The sequence below is a fragment of the Desmodus rotundus genome, chromosome 8 (genome assembly GCF_022682495.2).
Source record: "Desmodus rotundus isolate HL8 chromosome 8, HLdesRot8A.1, whole genome shotgun sequence".
In the NCBI taxonomy this organism is placed as follows: domain Eukaryota; kingdom Metazoa; phylum Chordata; class Mammalia; order Chiroptera; family Phyllostomidae; genus Desmodus; species Desmodus rotundus.
In genome coordinates this window covers 4,720,220-4,737,307 of record NC_071394.1, presented here as the reverse complement: position 1 = coordinate 4,737,307, position 17,088 = coordinate 4,720,220, and the positions used below count along the sequence as shown (strand labels likewise).

Here is a 17,088-nt window from a genome sequence, read left to right as displayed (position 1 = left end):
TCCACATAGGTTTATCAGCTGTGACAAATGCGCCACTGTGGTGGGGATACTGAAAACAGGGGAGGCTGTATGTGGGGGGACAGAGGGGACAGGTGGCATAGGTGGACTTTCTGTATTTTCCTCTCAATTTTGCTGTGAACCTAGAACTACCCTAAAAATAGTTTATTAATGTAAAAAAGAGATAAGACTGGTACCATCCCAATAAGGCCCACAGTTTAGTTGACAGTAATATACCAAAGCCAACTTCTGAGTTTTGATAATATACTACGGTTAATTAGTAAGATGCTATGGCCCTGGCCGGTGTGGCTCAGTTGGTTGGAGCGTTGTCCCATAACCAAAATGTGGCCGGTTCGAAACCTGGTCAGGGCACATACTCAGGGTGCGAGTTGATCCCTCATCCAGGTGCATGTAACTCCCGGTCTGGACACATACAGGAGGCACCCAATCAATGCTTCTCTCTCGCACCGATGTTTCTGCCTCTCCCTTCCTCTCTCTCTAAAAGCAATGAAAAAAAAAATGTCTTCAGGTGAGGGTAAAAAACAAAAATTTTAAAGGTGTTATCATTGGGGAAGCTGAGTGATAGGGACACAGGAACTCTCTGCAACTCTGTGAGTCTAAAATTATTTCAAAAAAACTTTCAATAAAATAAAGTCCCGTATTTATCCATGTGCATGGAGACTGGCACTGAGTTGATCAGCCCTGGAGCAGAGCACTTCTGTCAACAGGTACGGGTTCGCCCAAGCCTGGCGGCGAGGAGACTCCACGAGGCAACCCCACCTACAGACCACTGGCCTACAGAACAGGGGCGGCTCGTTTGCGTGCCGGAAGGCAGAGCGCCGCACAGCTCGGCCAGGACACGGCATTTGTTCAGAGACCCCTGGCACAGCAGCAGCTTCCCGGCACTGCTGGGGCTGACGGCATCCTGGCCCCACCACGGGGCATGCCCGTTGACCACAGCAGCCAGAAGCACACCTGACGCCTTTGTGAATTCTCACTGCCGGGCTGGGCCTCACCGGGTTTCGAGTCCTTCGGACTCCTGAGGACAGGAACACTCTCGGCATGCACATGGCCACGGTAGGGTCACTTAGAACACCCAAACCCGGGCCTGAGCCTACCGCCAATCATGAAGGGTTAAGTAAACTACTCCTCCTTCAGCGGCTACGGAAAGTGGTTAATAAGCACATTTTCACCCAAGGATTCAAGGCCTACGAAAGGACGACACACAAACAAGGCGGAGCTGGGACGCCTAGCGCACGCTGGCGCACAGCGCTGCCTCTGGCCGGGGGTGGTCGTCTGACTCAGAGGTGACGGTTCTCCGCAAACCGTCCGGCCGCTCCCCTCAGCCACGCTCTCCGACACGCCTTCGCCAGCGGTGGCGTGGGCGTGTCCATCTGCGGCAAGAAGAGGCTCATGTGCAGTGTGACCACACCACGTCCAGAAAAAGTACACATCCGGCAGTTCCACACGGGACCGAAAAGCACACTCTAAATCTTAGTTAATGAATGCGACTGGCTTTATTTTTAAGATGTATAAATAAAAACATGTAATTGTAAAAGGCAGTAGAAGAGCTCTTATTACAGTGTTTCCGGACACCAATGACACACTGTTAATTATAGATCTAGACCCAGAAACGCAGACCAGTTTCCTCTCGCAAGCCAGCCGTGGAAGACTAGCAGGGCCCCCCGAAGGCTGTGAGGCCTCATCTCGGGTTCAGTAAAACAGGGAGGGCGAGTTTCTCGATGACATTTGTCACTGGTACGACAAAGGAGCGGAGGAGAGCACATGCTATGTCCTGACTTTGACGAAGACTTTCTACCATGGAGTGAATGTGAAGAGGAGCGGAGAATGTAGGAAGCAGCATAATGCCCCCCACGCCCCCGAATGTCCCTGTCCCAACCCCTGGAACCTGACATGGCAAAAAAGAATTAAGGCCACAGGTGGAATTAGGGTTGTTGGTTGTCTGACCTCAACATAAGGACATTGTCCTGGGTTATTCGAGGGGCCCACGGGAGTCACGAGGTCCTGGCCAGCAGGGGGAGGAGGCAGAAGAGCGTTAGAGAAGAAGGGGAGGGATGCCATGTCGCTGGCTCTGAAAACGGGGCGGGGGGTTGGGGGGAGGCTGTGAGCCAAGGAGTGCAGGTGGCCACTAGGAGCCAGAAAAGGCCAGGGAGCGGGTTTTGCCCCCAGGCCTCCAGAGAGAACACAGTCAGGCCTCACCCTGACTGTAAGACTCTGAGACACTCAGTCTGTGTTGCACTTTAAGTGAAGTCGGGGGTAATCTGTTACAGTGGTAACGGAAACGAACACGGGTAGGCGGAGGAAAAGGAAAGCAAGTCACTACTGTTAGGAGGAGGGGGGTTGGCAGGAGCCCCTCCATGCGGCTCTGTCGGTCCCTGTCACCTGAGATACACAACTCAGACTCTCCGGTCCCAGAAGAGGGCCTGGCCTGTAGGATGAGAGAAGCCAAGGTCTGGTTCAGTGGTTCTCAGGCCTGAGCCTCCTTCACAGTGGGGTGCCACTCAGAAGGGAGGATGCCTAGACCCACAGGGAGCCCATGGGAAATGGCCATGAGCGGATGCCAAGCTTAGCTCGGCAGCTCCAGAGGCCCCGCAGTGGGCAGGAACTGTTGGTGGCAGGAAAAGGTTGAGAATTGCAACATGTGTGAGAGTTAGACCTTAAATCAAACCTTCCCCCCAAATCCACTGCTTCTGCACATGCACCAGAAAGTCCGCACATCTCAGGAGGGAAATGAGGATTTCAGGGCAGACCACCGTTCAGCTATGTCTGCTTAGAAAAGGAAACATCCCACATGGAAAAGCAAGCAGTGAGTGAAAAGTCTAGCTGCTCTTCTGGAACGGCGGGGATGACAATGAACCGGACTGGTCTCGGTTCCCCGTCTGGACCGTGGGCGCTGCCTTAGCTCTCGGTTCTCTAGAACCACAACTGCACTTGCCTGCGGAAATCCAGAGTCCTCCCCCGATCCACACCTGTCTGCGGTGAAACGCAGAATAAAGTCCTAATGTTGATCACGTACAAACTACGCAAACACTGGAGAGACACTGCGACACTCCCAGCAGGTGACGTGGGTCTGACCTAAACTCATGCTCAGGACAGACGTTAAAGCAGCTGCGCGAGCAACACCGGCAGCTCCTCCTTTCCCCGGTGCCCCTCTCTGCCCGCGTGAGTAACTGAGGCAGCACAGGGGAGAGTTCAGGCCGAGCACTCGGAGACGAAGCCCGAGTTCTCATTCCCTCACTTCCTGGGTATCGAAGGCACACGAGCCCTTACCCTCAGCGAGCCACTTGGCTTCTGAACTACAAGAGGAGAGGGCAGCAGAACTCCTGTCTCCCAAGGCTGCTCTAAGCATCCGATGAGCCTGTTGAAGGGGTGGGTCCTCCTCACCTCAGACGTGGTGACAACACAGGTTGGTCGATGTGACAATGGAGACTGAAATCTGTGGGTATGGGCTTGGCGGAAAAGACCAACAGGTGTTCAGTTAACTTTTCTGAGGGTCAGGTTCTTCCTCTGTCCAGCCAGGGAGAGGAGCCCCACGGTGGGGACACCCGAGTTGAGGGGCACGGAGCAGATGCTGGATGAGCACCACCTGAGTGTGACCAGTGGTCCCTCCACCGCCCGCCATGCTTGGGGGGCTAGCAGTGGACACAGTTTCAGCAAATGTGGCAGGGGTGTCCAACCCGTGGCCCCTGGGCCACGTGCAGCTCAGGATGGCTATGAATACGGCCCAACACAAATCGTAAATTTACTTAAAACATGAGGTTCTTTTGTGATTACATGTCGCTATGTATTTACTGTGTGGCCCAAGACAACTCTTCTTCTTCCAGTGCGGCCTGGAGATGCCCAAAGGCGGGACCCCTGCCAGCCAGAGCATCGCACCCGCCAGGCCCATGTGCCAATCGATGCCAGGAGCAGCTGCACCGGCACCCGCCGTAAGGCTCCAGTTGCCACGTGCTGGGCAGGATTCTCTATGAAACAAATTCCCTGGAGCAGAGCTGTCGTCAGTAACTGAACCAGGAGCAATGGCCAAGTGACGACAACCATCTATGTGACAGAAACACCCGTTAGAGGGACTAGAGGGATGCACAGGCCACCGCCGCCCGAGCCCACTGTGTGCTGGGCACAGCAGCGGGCGCTCCCTGAGGACACTCTCAGCTCCTCCAACAGTCACCCGTGGGCACCTTCACACCTGTCAGATCAGGGGATGTACCTGAGGAATCCGGGATCCGAGGGCACACATACTTATCGCTAAAGCCCCCTTCCCTTCCTCTAAATCACTCCAGTTTCCGAGGGCAACAGCATGCCTTTCCTCTGCTGTGCATCCTTTCACACACTCCTCCTGGCCTTGGTCTCGGAAGGACAGAGAAACGCCGCCCTTCTGAAGGGAGGCCAGGGCACAGATCCTTTGTTCCCTGAGTACCAGCTACGGGGCCCAGAAGTGAAGGGAACACCAGGAATGATGAGCGAGGCTATGCCCACCTCCCTTGGAAAAGCCCGCATCGGACGCCCATGCACCCCCCCACACCCTTACCTTGAAGGAGGCGTGCTGCTCCATGTGCCGAAGCAGCTGTGGCTTCTGCGCCGCCGTGTAGTCACACACCGTGCACTTGAACTGCTTCCCTGGAAAGAAGGGGGGACAAGGTCAGTGTCCCCAGGAAATGCCAGCTCCTGCGCATGAAGGCGGTGCCAGGCACAAAGCCGAGCACATGAAGACACCCATCCAGCACCTCAGACGAGGTCCTAGCAGGTAGGGACACAGCCACAACGCAGCCTGCTGGGCCCACCATAGGTGGGGAGGGGACACCCAGCTCGGCCTGGGGAGGCCCGTGAGCAATGACACCCGAGTGAAAGTGTGTCCAGATGACTAGAGGAGAGACACGGGAGGGACAGGAGAGCACAGAGGCGTGGACCCTGGGGCGGTCAGGAAAGTGGAGAAGCAGCGTGTCTCTTCTGGGGCCTAGTTTATAAGGTCTGGAGAGAGTTTATAAGGTCACGAGCCAGTACTAGGGAGGCCGAGTGGCCAGAACTCACTAGAAGTGTGGGCACTATTCTGGGAAAGTGGGGAGAGCCTGCAGAAGGCCAAGAGCTGAGGAGCAACGTCTGTGTTCAGGAGCTACTAACTCAGGAAGGGGATGCTAGGAAGGAAACTGCAGAAGAATGAAAAATGTAGCTCTTTCAAGGGGATTAATGTTTACGCAGGCATTCACTAATGGGATGGATACACAGGGCCCACGACACGTTTTACCCTGACTAGCGTCAACTTGCAAGAACACAAACACGAGCAGCCCAACATAAATGCGACCCACCGCTCCCAGCAGTAAGTGTGCGCCGAGCAGCTTCTTCCCGTGGTGCAAGCCTGCTGCTCGGGACACAACCACAGCCCCTGCATGTGGCCATGGAAACCCCGGCTCCTGCAGGGGCCTCACAACTTTCAGACCAGCCATGTGAAGTAGTCGTCTCCCTCCGCAGCCCCTGCTCTCCCTTCCTGTGCGCTCTGGAACCCGAAAAAACTGGCTGAGGGCACCAGCTCACCCCTTCTCACCAAGGAGACCAGTGAACTCCGTGATGCCAGGCCAACGACAAGTTCCAGCCCTTGTTTCACCAGACTCCACCGCAGGAGGCCGAGCCCTGGCAACCGCTCCGCTGAGTCCGCACCTCCGCTGCCTCCTGACGCCCCTCTGACGAGTCCTCCTGAGTATCCCGGAGGCGTTCTCTCCCCCCACCACCTTCACATGCTGACATTCCACAATACCCTGGCCCGCACTCCTGTTCTTCCCATTCTGCAAGCTCCCTGCACATCGCTGTCCCCTGTGGGCTTCTATAAACCTTTGGTGCCCAAATCTGCAACTTCCACTCTGATCTCTTCCCTGAACTTGGACTTGAATACCCAAGTACCTGCTAATGACCCGCTCAGCCGTCCCAAATGCCCTAAATTGGACTCGCTGTGGTGCCCACCAAATGGGTTCCACCTCCAGCCTCCCCAGTTTATTGCTCACCTGGTCACACAAGTCAGACACCTGCTGGCCTTCCTCAGCCTTGCCATGGCCCTGACTCGACTCAACTCACTTCTCTGCTTCTCTCTCCCAGATGTGTCTGTCCATTTGATCTGTTTCTGATACCAGCCACCCTCACTCCCACCCCTGTTTCAGGCCCTCTGAATTTCTCTCCTGGACAGTGGCCAAACCTCTGGATCAGCTTCCTTGGCTTCAACTAACCCTCCCATCCACCCACCCATCGAACATCCATCCAACACACACCCCTTCACACACACATTCCGATGCCGCATCCTCCGGCCAGATCGCCTAACACGAATTCTCCCACAGCCCTTCCTGAGTAACCCACGGACGCCTCCAGCTGCAGAACCCACCTAGGCCTGGAGCATGGCCCAGAAGGGCCCCCAGAGCCAGAGCTCACTCTCCCCGCCCGGCTTCCTGCCCGGCTTCTCCTCCCCGATCAGGCTCGGGAACACAGAGCCCCTGAGTTCTGGAGCATTCCACTCTGCCTCTGTAGTCTCAGAACACCCCCCCCCCACCACCACCGCCAAGCCTTTGCTAACATTTTCCATCCCGGGATGCACTGTCTCAGATCAAGCGTTCTTCACTTTAACTCAAAACACAAGTTGAACATCTCAGCCACCAGGCTAAGGGCCAGCCCCCCTCCACCTGCTGCCACGCACACACACCACCCACTCCTGTCCCTGCACTGTCACCACCTGCTCACAAGCCTGGGGCTGGGCAGGGGCCACGCCTTCCTCAGCCTGGCACCCCGGCACCTGAGTAGGTGGCACGTATGGACCACATTCTGTGCATTTTATTAGACTGAACTGAAACAAAGAGGAAATCTGAAACAGCTGACATGATAACACCTTCAGTAGGAGCAGCATGAGGAACCAACAGTGTAAACACATCAGCACTGCAATTACACCCACCACTGCAGCTGAACCAGCCCCGAATTCTAGACTTCACTAAGTCTGCAAGTCCAAAAAAACCTTTTTCACATGTAAGGCAGTTAAGTCACAATTAGAAAGGAATTAACACTTTTTCTTAAACACAGTATCATTTTTCTCACACATCTCTCTGCATCTTCAGTACAATCGTGGCCACCCATACTTCGCCGCTGACTCACGGCTCCTTATCATCGCTGTGCCGGGCACCTGAGCCATGGAGGGTCTGGGGGCCCCACCAGCCATGGGGGGAAAGCTGGGAGGACCGTTCTCTGAGCTGATGGGCATTTCCACTCATTACAAAGAAAGGCTCAGAGAGGATCAGAGAGGGAAAGAACACATGCAAAAAAGATGCCCAGCACTGAACACACGGCGTCACCTCGTTGGAGACCCAGAGTCAGCCGCCTGTGGGCACCCTCCCAAGTCTGCAGAACACGAGAAAGGCAGCGGCTCCTACAAGCCACCCCTGAAGCCAGAGGCCAGGCAGGAAATGCCACCTGCCGTTTTCAGCAGCCACGGAGAGGGCTGCCCAGCAGGCCTGGGAGAGCGCCTGACATAATCCTTTGCTGCCTAATTAAGAAAGTGCAGTGCAGATTCGTGATACTCACAAAAGCACTGTGAGACACCGAGAGAGATTGTTTTCTATTAGTGTACTCCTGAGAACTGCAGGGACCTAGCATTTCCTTGAGGGTAGATTGACTTCAAAGGGCTGGCAGACAAATACCCAGTGGCTGCATCTGGATTCAAGTCACACAGCACCCCAGGAAAAGGAAAGTAAGATTACAGAGAAAAAAAAAGATTGACTTTTTTATAAACTTCACACAACACACCTGACCAGCTGGACCTGCTGAGCGACTGGCCATCAGCAGCTGTGCTAAACTTGACCACGCACCCCAAAGCCTGGGGAGGCAGGCAGCAGCGCCCCTACACAAGGATGAGGCTCCAGGGTCCAGAATCTGAGCAACTTGCCTGGGAAGAAGTCACCGAAAACACAAAGACCGGAGTCTCTGCAAGGTCAAGTACCACCGAGAGGAAAGGAAAGCCTGGGGCTGGAGGCAGCCGGCCCTTTATTGGGGTCTCACTCTGGTGGAAAGGTACTCAGCTTGTCCTGTTAGGACAGAGGGAACAAGACTGGAAAGGAGGAAGGAAGAAGGAAGGAGCCGAAATCCTTGTTCCTCTGCTTTGGGTTAGACAAAGAGAGGCACCGCAAACCCAGCAGGGTCAGGACGGCCCTTCCTGTTGAACCTGTTTCTGCTGGGGAGGACAGTGAGCGAGCCAGAGGCTGGGGAGCCAGCAGAGCACCTGCTCGCAGAGGCCCCGTGCTCGGGCAGGAAGGGCCACCCCCGTCCCCTCGCCCAGGCAGCTGTGGGGCTCACTCTCAGACAGAGGAGCCCCGCCTGGTGAACAACAGCTCAGCACCTGTCCTTTCCCTGTGTCTACAGCCTCATCTGCTTGATAAATTTCCCCAAGGACAGTTCCAGCTGCTCAGTTCCTTTAAATAGAGTTCTGTGTGGGACTACAGAGCAACAGAGTGACAGAGAGATCTGACACCATCCCATGAAAACAAAACCATCCCCCTCACCTTCCAGCGTGTGGAGTCCACCAGATCCCAGAGCGAGACTGTGAAGTAGAGTTCCTCCCACTTTAAGCACCTTGTTTAAATGCTTGTTAAAGTCAATCGGCCCTGCCAAACCCAACTTCATGTGCCCCTCGAACTTGAAGGAGATTAAAATACTTAGAAAATGAAGTCTCCATAAATCCAACTGTTACTAGCAATAACAGCTAGGGGCAGGAAAGTGAAGATGCCTTCACATGACTGTATCCATTCTTACTGCAAAAGGTGGTATTTTACGTAAGTCAATTTTTCAGAAAACTGACTTGACCCTTTCGACACAGACACTCTTCAAGTACGAAGTATCGCACGGCGGCTTCCTACCGAGAGTGTATCTGAGAGGAGGGTAATCTGATCTTCCCTGTGTACACAGATGACGGAGGTTCATCACTACAGACGTCATTCTCACACTGTGCCGCTGAGTTTGGGGGACTGTGGGAACACAGACCGCAAAGAACAAGTACATCTGCTCAACACTTAGAATGACCGGACACACTTAATATGAACACAGTCGTCCCACACCCCACCGTGGCAGGCTGGTCACACCCTCCCCAAAGACATCCAGGTCCCAACGTTACCAGAACCTGGCTATGTCCTCTTCTGCGGCAAAAGGGATTTTGCACATGTGATCCAGTTAAGGATCTCAGGATGGGAGATTCCCTGGATCATTCTGACGGACCCAATGAAATCAGGGGAGTCTCTGAGAGTAGCAGGGGGGTAGGAGTCAGACAGGAGGCTTGACGCCAGAGCGAAGGGATGGAAAGGGGCTGGAAGCTGCTACGCGGCCAGTTTCGGAGAGGAAGGAAGGGGCTCCCAAGCCTGAGGACGGGGCAGCCCCTACAAGCTGGGATGGTGAAGGGAACAGCTTCTCCCTCAGAGGCTCTAGAAGGAGTGCAGCCTGCTGACACCTCGATTTAAGGCTTCTGACCTCCAGAGCTGTCACATAATAAATCTGTAAGCCACTAGTCTTGTGGGAGTTCGTGACAGCAGCCACGGGAAACGCACACACCCACGTTACAAATGGGGACGGCAAAGCACTCGCCCGAGGCCGTGCAGGCCCAGGGCTCTGCCCCTCCTTCCTGCCGCCCCTGCACGCAGCATTCTGCCACCTGATGTGAGGCAAGGGCACAGCGCGTTCTGCAGCAGGCAGGCGCTCTGCAGAGCACACGGCCCCACAGCTCCAGCATCTGCAGCAATTTCTGCAACAGCAAATCAGAACAGAAATAGCCTCGGCTATAAAAATGCAGCTTAAGAAGTCCCTGTGCTTGAAAGGCTGAACTTAAAGCCGCTGCAGACTTTGAGAGTGCCGATTCTCTGTAATTAGTACATCAGCTCTGATGCCAGGAGGGCCGGGTCAGGATGAGCCTGGGGAAGAAACTAGAGGCGGCCCAGAGTCGGGTGAAAGGATGGGAGAGAGCACAGGACCAGAACCAGATTGCAGGGACTGCCGCTGTGCCGGGCACGGGCAGCCAAGACCCCGCCACCTGGGATGGTTCGGGGAACCGAGCTTTAGTCCAGGTAAATCTGTTCTGTAAGCTGCATGGTTCACTTTACAGTGTGGACTCTGTGATTCCAATGCACCTTGTCGCTCCTGAAAACCGAGAACGAGAGCGTCAGGGGACCCACACAGGGTGCACATACAGAGCGGCACCCTGGGCCCTGAGGTCAGCCCAGCTCCTGCCTGCTACCCAGATCCTGTGCACAAAGACATGCCACAGACTGCCCTGTTTGTGCTGCCCGGGCCTATCCCTGTCCCATACTAGGGACGGTGACAGAGGGGCAAGGATGCTGCAGACACCAGTCCCTGATGCCCAGTAAATGACCGTGGGGAGATCAACCAGCTGGCAACTCAGGGACCATTTGCTATCGACTCCCTGCTTTTAGAGCGCATGTTTTTTGGACCCATGGGCTGCTGGGCTACTTTATCCTAGAGGGCTCCTGCTTTTTAGAGGAAAGAGGGAGGGAAAATTCCACACTTACTCTCCTGGAAGGTGCAGTCACGAGACCTCTTACTGCAAACTGAAGAAGCAAGGAAAAAGGTGCTTTCTGCACTCAGGCCTCATTTCCACATGGAACTCTCCGCCCACTGGTCTATTAGCCCTGGCACGAGACTGCCTGGAGCTTGGATAACTTCTCTCCACAAATTCTACCAGAACGCTTCTTCACTCAAGTGCAGAGGCCAGGTCTGATTGCAGGGAGGGGGAATCCAGGGGAATCAGCACCGAACTTCAAAGAGCTTTTCATTTTGTGATTGGGGAATTCTAGCTTGATTACATAACATACAGGCACTGGGCCATTTACCCTTCTCCACCTAAGACAGGGGAGCACAGTCAGGAGTCAGCCTCCAGACCACACGCCGTGTCCAGGCCCTCTCTGAAGTCCGGAAGGGGACCTGTGTTTCAGCCCAGTGCTGGCAGCATATTCTTGCACACCGTTGGTGTGCACACGAAGGGCTTAACCAGGCCTTGTACCGATCGGTGTCTCTCTTCGTCCACGCCGACTGGCAGGCCTGTTTAACTGAAGTCTTCGCCCAGACTGACCTACCCCTTAGAAGGCACAGTAACGAGCTCCTTTGGGAAACGAGAATGAACAAGCAGGGACAGACTGCTTTCAAGATGACAATAAATGTGAAACATTAAATTCACAAGCAGGTAAAGGACAGGGTATTTACTCGCTTCCTTGCTACTTCGTTAAAAGATGCCCAAGAAAATCCATTTATAGTGAATGCCTCTACGACACTTTAAAGTACCTAATTCGCAAGCATGTGATGTAATACAACTGAGGGATGAGACGGGGAAAATGACTGGCCCTTTTTCAGTGTCACTCTGTCCCAACCATTTTATGCAGGGTACTTGCATGTTGTCTCCCCTGCCCCCCATTCGATCAACAAAACTTCCATCAACAAAAACCTTCTACAAATCAGGCACTATTTTAGGTGCTGGGGATAGAAAACAATAAGGTGAAAATCCCCTGCCTGTGGAGCTTACGGTCCAGTGGGAGCACGGAAAACCACAAATAAGGACGTACGAGAACACTGCGCATCCGAGAACAGTCTGCGGAGAAATGGCAGGAAGTGCAGAAAGAGGGAAATGGGGAAAGAGTAGGAAGTGATGGGTGGAGAGCCCGGGGGTGCAGACGAAAAATGATAAAGCAGGGCACCACACAGTTCCCAAGGGAGAGACAAGCCAAGCGAGAAATGAGAGACGCGGGTGGCATGGCTGCCTGGGTGGGTGTGAGACTTGACAGCACACAGTGGGGCGGGAAGGCCATCCTGGGGAAGGGACTGTCCAGTACAGACCCGAAGGCCGTGAACCAAGTACACACTGAGGACTGGGGGAGAGAATGTGCCAGGCACAGGCTGGCGCCCTGACATGGGCCTGGACCTGGTGGGTCTAAGGAACGGGAAGGCGACCAACCCGTCTGGAGAGGTGGGTCAGGGGCGTGGAGCAGATGAGTCGGACATGCAGAGGGGGTGAGGGGTCAGCCAGGTCTCAGCAAGGACTTGGGCTGTTACTCTGACATTTTTTCAACAGGGGAACTGGCTGCTATGGCAGAACGGACTGCAGGGGACAAGGGCAGACGCAGGGGGACTGCTAGGAGGCTCATGGCTTGTACGAAAACCGTGCTGCGAGGCTGTGGAGAAGTGGGATCCTGGGTCACGCCGAAGGGAGGTCACCCAGGGTCTGCTCCCAGACAGTCCAGAATGACCCCAGGTTCGTGACTGGAGCAACGGCAAAGGAGCGGTGACTGAGATGGGGACGGCAGGGGCCCCATCCAGCCTGCTGCCCGCTTTTGCACAGCTGGGAGTAAGGAATGCTCTCACAAGGTTTGTTCCACAAAACAAGACAAACACAGAAAACAAAAACATGTAGCAGAAGCCTTAGATGGCACTCGGAACATAAAATATTTACTCTCTCTTTACAGAGCATGGCGACGCCTGGACCACAGGAGACATGGACTTAGGGGACAAGGAGCTCGGTGCTGCACCAAGGTACCTTCTTGACCTGTAGGAACAGATGCCGAGACGGCAGGTGTGAAGGCTGGAGCATAGAGGGGAGGATAGAGCTAAATAGGAGTCTGGAAGCCTTCCATGTAAGTGGTTAAAGACTGCAGAGGTCACCTAGGGCATGAGCGTAGAAAGAAGGGGCCACCAACTGAGCCCTGTGGCCTCCTAGGCCACACAGATCAGAGCCACGGAGGACCCGAACACGAGCAGCTAGGGAGCAGGGGTACAGTTCTCCCCATTTCACTGACAAGGAAACTGAGGCTCAGAGAAACAGTCATCCGACCAAGGTCATCCTACTAGGCAGTGGTAGGTAGGCAAGATTCCCTCCACCCAGCCCCTCTCAGGATGCTGTTCCCACCACTGTGACCTCCACCCACCACGGCTCACACCCGCCTCCCCGGAGCGCCCATCTGCCCTGCCATCATGGCACCTACCTTCCCCAAGGCCGCATGCTCCTCTTCCTCCCTCGGGACTGTATACCCCTTGAAGTCAGGAACTGTTCTTATTGACCCTGTCCCTCCCCAGAACCTGCCTTCACAGCTGGCATGTGGTAAGAACACAATCAATGGTTCTTCACGAATGAATGGAGTTAGAAATCCATTCAACACTTTATTAAGGTCAAACATGCCCGACACTGTGTGTATTTTGGACTCAGTCACTCTTTGGACTGAACATGAAGACCCTGACGCAGTTTGGATGACAGGAGCGTCCACCGGGCACGTTGGCCAGGGGTGACCATGGACATTCAGGATTCTCCGGCTCGGGTGGGGATGGAGGCTTGAAGGGAACTGCCGTCTGCAGAACCAAAGGTGGAGGCCATCTGCGGATGCCTCACTCCCTGAGCCAGCCCCCCACCCCCACAGCACACACTCGTGCACACACTCAGGGTGTTTACCGAGCCCTGGAGGCCCTCAGCAGGCCCCAGCACTGTCGGAGCTCAGGGCCGCGAGCAGGCGGGCGAGGTATCCGTGGCTGCTCGTCTCGGGGTGGGAACGCCACAAGGCACACACCCTCACCTGCCTCCAGGGCACCCGCAGCTTCTGCTGCACTGGGGGGTCAGCCTCAAGCCTCACTTTCACTCACTCACCGTCAGCAGTGTGAAGGAGCTTGTGACTTTTCAATGTCCCTTTCGATTTGAATTTCTTGCCACACATGTCACAGAGGTGGGTTTTCTCAGAGCTGTGACGGTTCATGTGAGCCTTGAGGTTGCTCTTGCTGCGAGTTGCATACTCACACAGAGAGCATTTGAAGGGCTTCACACCTACCGGAGGAGAGAAAATACACGCGCACGTTTACTTATTTGTGTGTGTCCGTGCCCATTTGGAATGAAGCGGTGTGAGTGCTGGTCCCTCAGTGCCCCGCGCACTTCCCCCTCCTCACTGTCCAGACAGGGAGGCCCCCCCTCTGCAGCCTTCGCAGACCTTCTCAAAGACAGTCCTTGCTTCCCCATCAACATGCCCAAAGCCTACAACTCCCAACCAGCAGCCTGCTCAAGGCGCCCCACAGTGAGCTCTCACCACCTGCCTCTCCCCGACGCCTGGGAACCCCGCCAGGGCACAGGCCCCAAGCGGTTTATCTACCAGGTGTTTGTTCAACCCAGCTGAACTGAGTTAAACTGAACAGAATTAAAGCAGCCACGAGCCTCTGCAAACATCAGTGGGGTCGGGTGCACAGGGCCAGATGTGACAGCACTTTTTACTTCCTGAGACCAGCAGAGCTCCCCACGCTAGTGCGGGCTGGGTGACGACTGGGACTGTGGGCGCCCTGGCCCCCACGGCCCCTGTCATTCCTCAACCACCCACAGCACCTGCCTCGCAGTAAAGACTGAGGCCTGATCTGAGGCTGAGGGGCCCAGCCCCACCTGCCCTGTCCCACGGGAAATGCAGACCAGCAAAAGGGCCACTAGAACCTGATGTGACATGGGGAAAGGCTGTGCCTGCACTTGAGCACAGGGGTATAATAGACCTCAGGGAGCCCGGCCTGCTCACCCCTGACCTATGCACCCGTGACCTCGCAGTGGAGGAAACCAGGCTGGACCACGCTGTGGCAGGCGCTCAGGAGCGCAGAGCTGAGGTGCTCATGTGAGCTCAGCGGGAAAGCCCAGCCGTGCTCTGACCCCAGCTCCTCCCGTCTCGCCCGCTTCCTCCTCCCTCACAACCAGCCCCTCTGCCCACTGTTACTGTCTCCCTTCTGAAGGGCCCCCTCCCTGTGGGCTAAAAACAGGCCACTGTTATCCCATTTGTGGAAAGGACTGAGGCCTCCACCCCTCCAGGATCCTCCCTGCTCCCCCTGCAGAGCACCAGGTCCCTGACTCATAGGAAGGGGCCCACGCAGACATCTGGGTGGGCTCCCCCGGACCCCACAGCTCTGAGCCTCATCCCCAAGGAGCCGAGTCCTGGCCCTGGGGGAGAAAACAGAGTTGGTGGCCTGCTGCCTCTAACAGTGCCCTCACCTCCAACTCCCCCAAGTCCCAGAGTGCTCCCCACACTTCCCTTCATGGGCAAGCACCCCAAAAGCACCAACTGCATTCCTCCTTCTGCTACCTCATCCATACTCATCTCCTCCCTGCTCTGAGTTCTGAGGTCCTCCTGGCCTTCATCCACTCAGAACACCAACACTCACTCGCTCAGCACCTGCCAGGCACAGCGCACCCTTGAGGGCACCGGAGGTACTGCTGTAACTGAGATTGCTGGTCCTTGCTTCCTGGTGCAGGAGTCACGGAGATTTATTGACATAGCAATGAGAGCTATGACGAACTGCAGGTCTCTCATCACTGCAACTGCAACTAAATCAGTAGCATTTAAACCACTGGCCACAGCAGACTGGTGGACCCGCTTCCCAGCGTGCTAAGGAAATACTGACCACAGCAGACCCAAAGACATGGCTTCCTCCTAACTCACTCCCCCGTGAAGTGTGAGGGCACAAAACGCAAAGGGTGTTCCACCTGGAAAGGGACACACTCACCTTCATGAGCCCAAATGTGCCGCTGGAGGTCGGAGCCGTTCTTCATGAAATAGAAGTCACAATACGGGCACTTCATGGCTCTCTTTCCAATCAGCCCTTTCAGCTGAACCCTCCTCCCAAGCACCTCGGAGATGGTGCTCATGGAGACCTCTGGAAGAAGTGCAGGCGGGTCATCAGAGGACCTCAGGTCAGGTGATGTACAAACGAGCCTCTCGAGAGCCCCTGAGCCCCGGTCCATCCCAGCAGCCAAGGAGGCAAACCAGCACGCGCCTCGCGGGGTCATGAGAGAGGAGTCCTTCCCCAAAGTTGCCCCAGAACCTGATCGAGCCTCAAGTGTAAACACACGTTCACGTGGGGGGGGGGGCGGTGCAGGAACACGAGGCGGGGGCGGCGGGCGTGTCCCGTATGGGAAACTGATGTGATACAACAACCGAAAGCAAAGCGCTTGGATCTTGATTCAAGTGGGCCAAGGGCGAAAATAAACCCTGTGCCAACCGGGCACGTTTTAAATGGACTGATAGGAGGTGGTAAGAAGGGTACTGGGGATTCTCGGTCTTAATGTTGGCATAGGGGCCACGTTGACAACACCGGAACTAAAGATGCATTATGACATTTTGCTCATGGGGAAATGACAGGATGTCCGGCACACACTTCCAAATACTCCAGGAAAAGCAGTCTGGGGCTGACACAGGGACACGTCCAGCAACATGGAGACAACTGCGGGGCTCGGTAGCAGGAACTTGGAGCTCTGCCCCCCAGACGGGCCGCCAAGGCCTCCCTGAGGGCAGGGCTCTGAGACAGAACACAAAAAACCACCAGGCATCAACTGGGCAGAGTGGAGGCAACGTATCCTGGGCGGTGAGAATAGCAGCGACAAGACAGGAGTGCCCAGGCGCTGGAGCCTCACCCTCACGCAGCTCAGTGGTGTGGAACTGACCACAGGTGGCAGCCGCTCCCCCCCACAGAGGCTCCTGGGCTGGGGAGGAAGCCCGCACCCCTCCTAAGCCACCCTATCGGGCAGCAGGAACTTATGGACGGAAGGGGCAGCAGAGGCGCCTGGAGGTGGGCTCTAGGTCAGCCGTGCACTGAAGTGGCCGCGCAGAGGCAACTCCAAGTTCACGTTCGAGAGAGGGGGGGACTCGTGCCACTGCGGGGGTAAATGAGGTACGTGATTGTACAAACTCCCAGCTCTAAATGAGGATAGCTGTTCCTTCGAGTCTACCCCTGTCGTCGCCCCCCCGGCCTCCATCAAGTGCAGCTGATGGGCAACGCTGTCCTAAAATAAGTGTGAGATCTCGGCAGCGACCTCCCACTCTGAGCTGCAGAACCTTACCGGGATGGTTCGTCTTGATATGCGACTTTATCAATCGATCTTCTGAAAAAGACTTTTCACACACAGGACAAGAATAACTCCTTTTGTCCTTAACAGAAAGAGAACATAATCAATTGGCTGTCTGTTGCCCCCGGGGCTCTGTGGAGACACCACCACCACCGTCACCTCCGCCACCACCATCGCCACCACCATAGCAGCCAGATGCGTGGTGCACC

The 17,088-nt window shown here is 55.5% G+C and overlaps 1 protein-coding gene across 2 annotated transcripts in view; it reads right to left on the bottom strand.

Annotated features, from left to right (window-relative positions):
- Nucleotides 1-17,088, bottom strand: part of ZFAT (zinc finger and AT-hook domain containing) — a 128,396-nt gene that overhangs the window by 47,613 nt on the left and 63,695 nt on the right. For both annotated transcript variants that reach the window (XM_024572202.3, XM_053930164.2), the window contains exons 8-11: nucleotides 16,874-16,961; nucleotides 15,541-15,690; nucleotides 13,664-13,837; nucleotides 4,547-4,635 (exon numbers count right to left, since the gene is read on the bottom strand). In XM_024572202.3, the coding sequence (XP_024427970.2) occupies nucleotides 4,547-4,635; nucleotides 13,664-13,837; nucleotides 15,541-15,690; nucleotides 16,874-16,961 (501 nt within the window). The remainder of the gene's footprint in view (nucleotides 1-4,546; nucleotides 4,636-13,663; nucleotides 13,838-15,540; nucleotides 15,691-16,873; nucleotides 16,962-17,088) is intronic.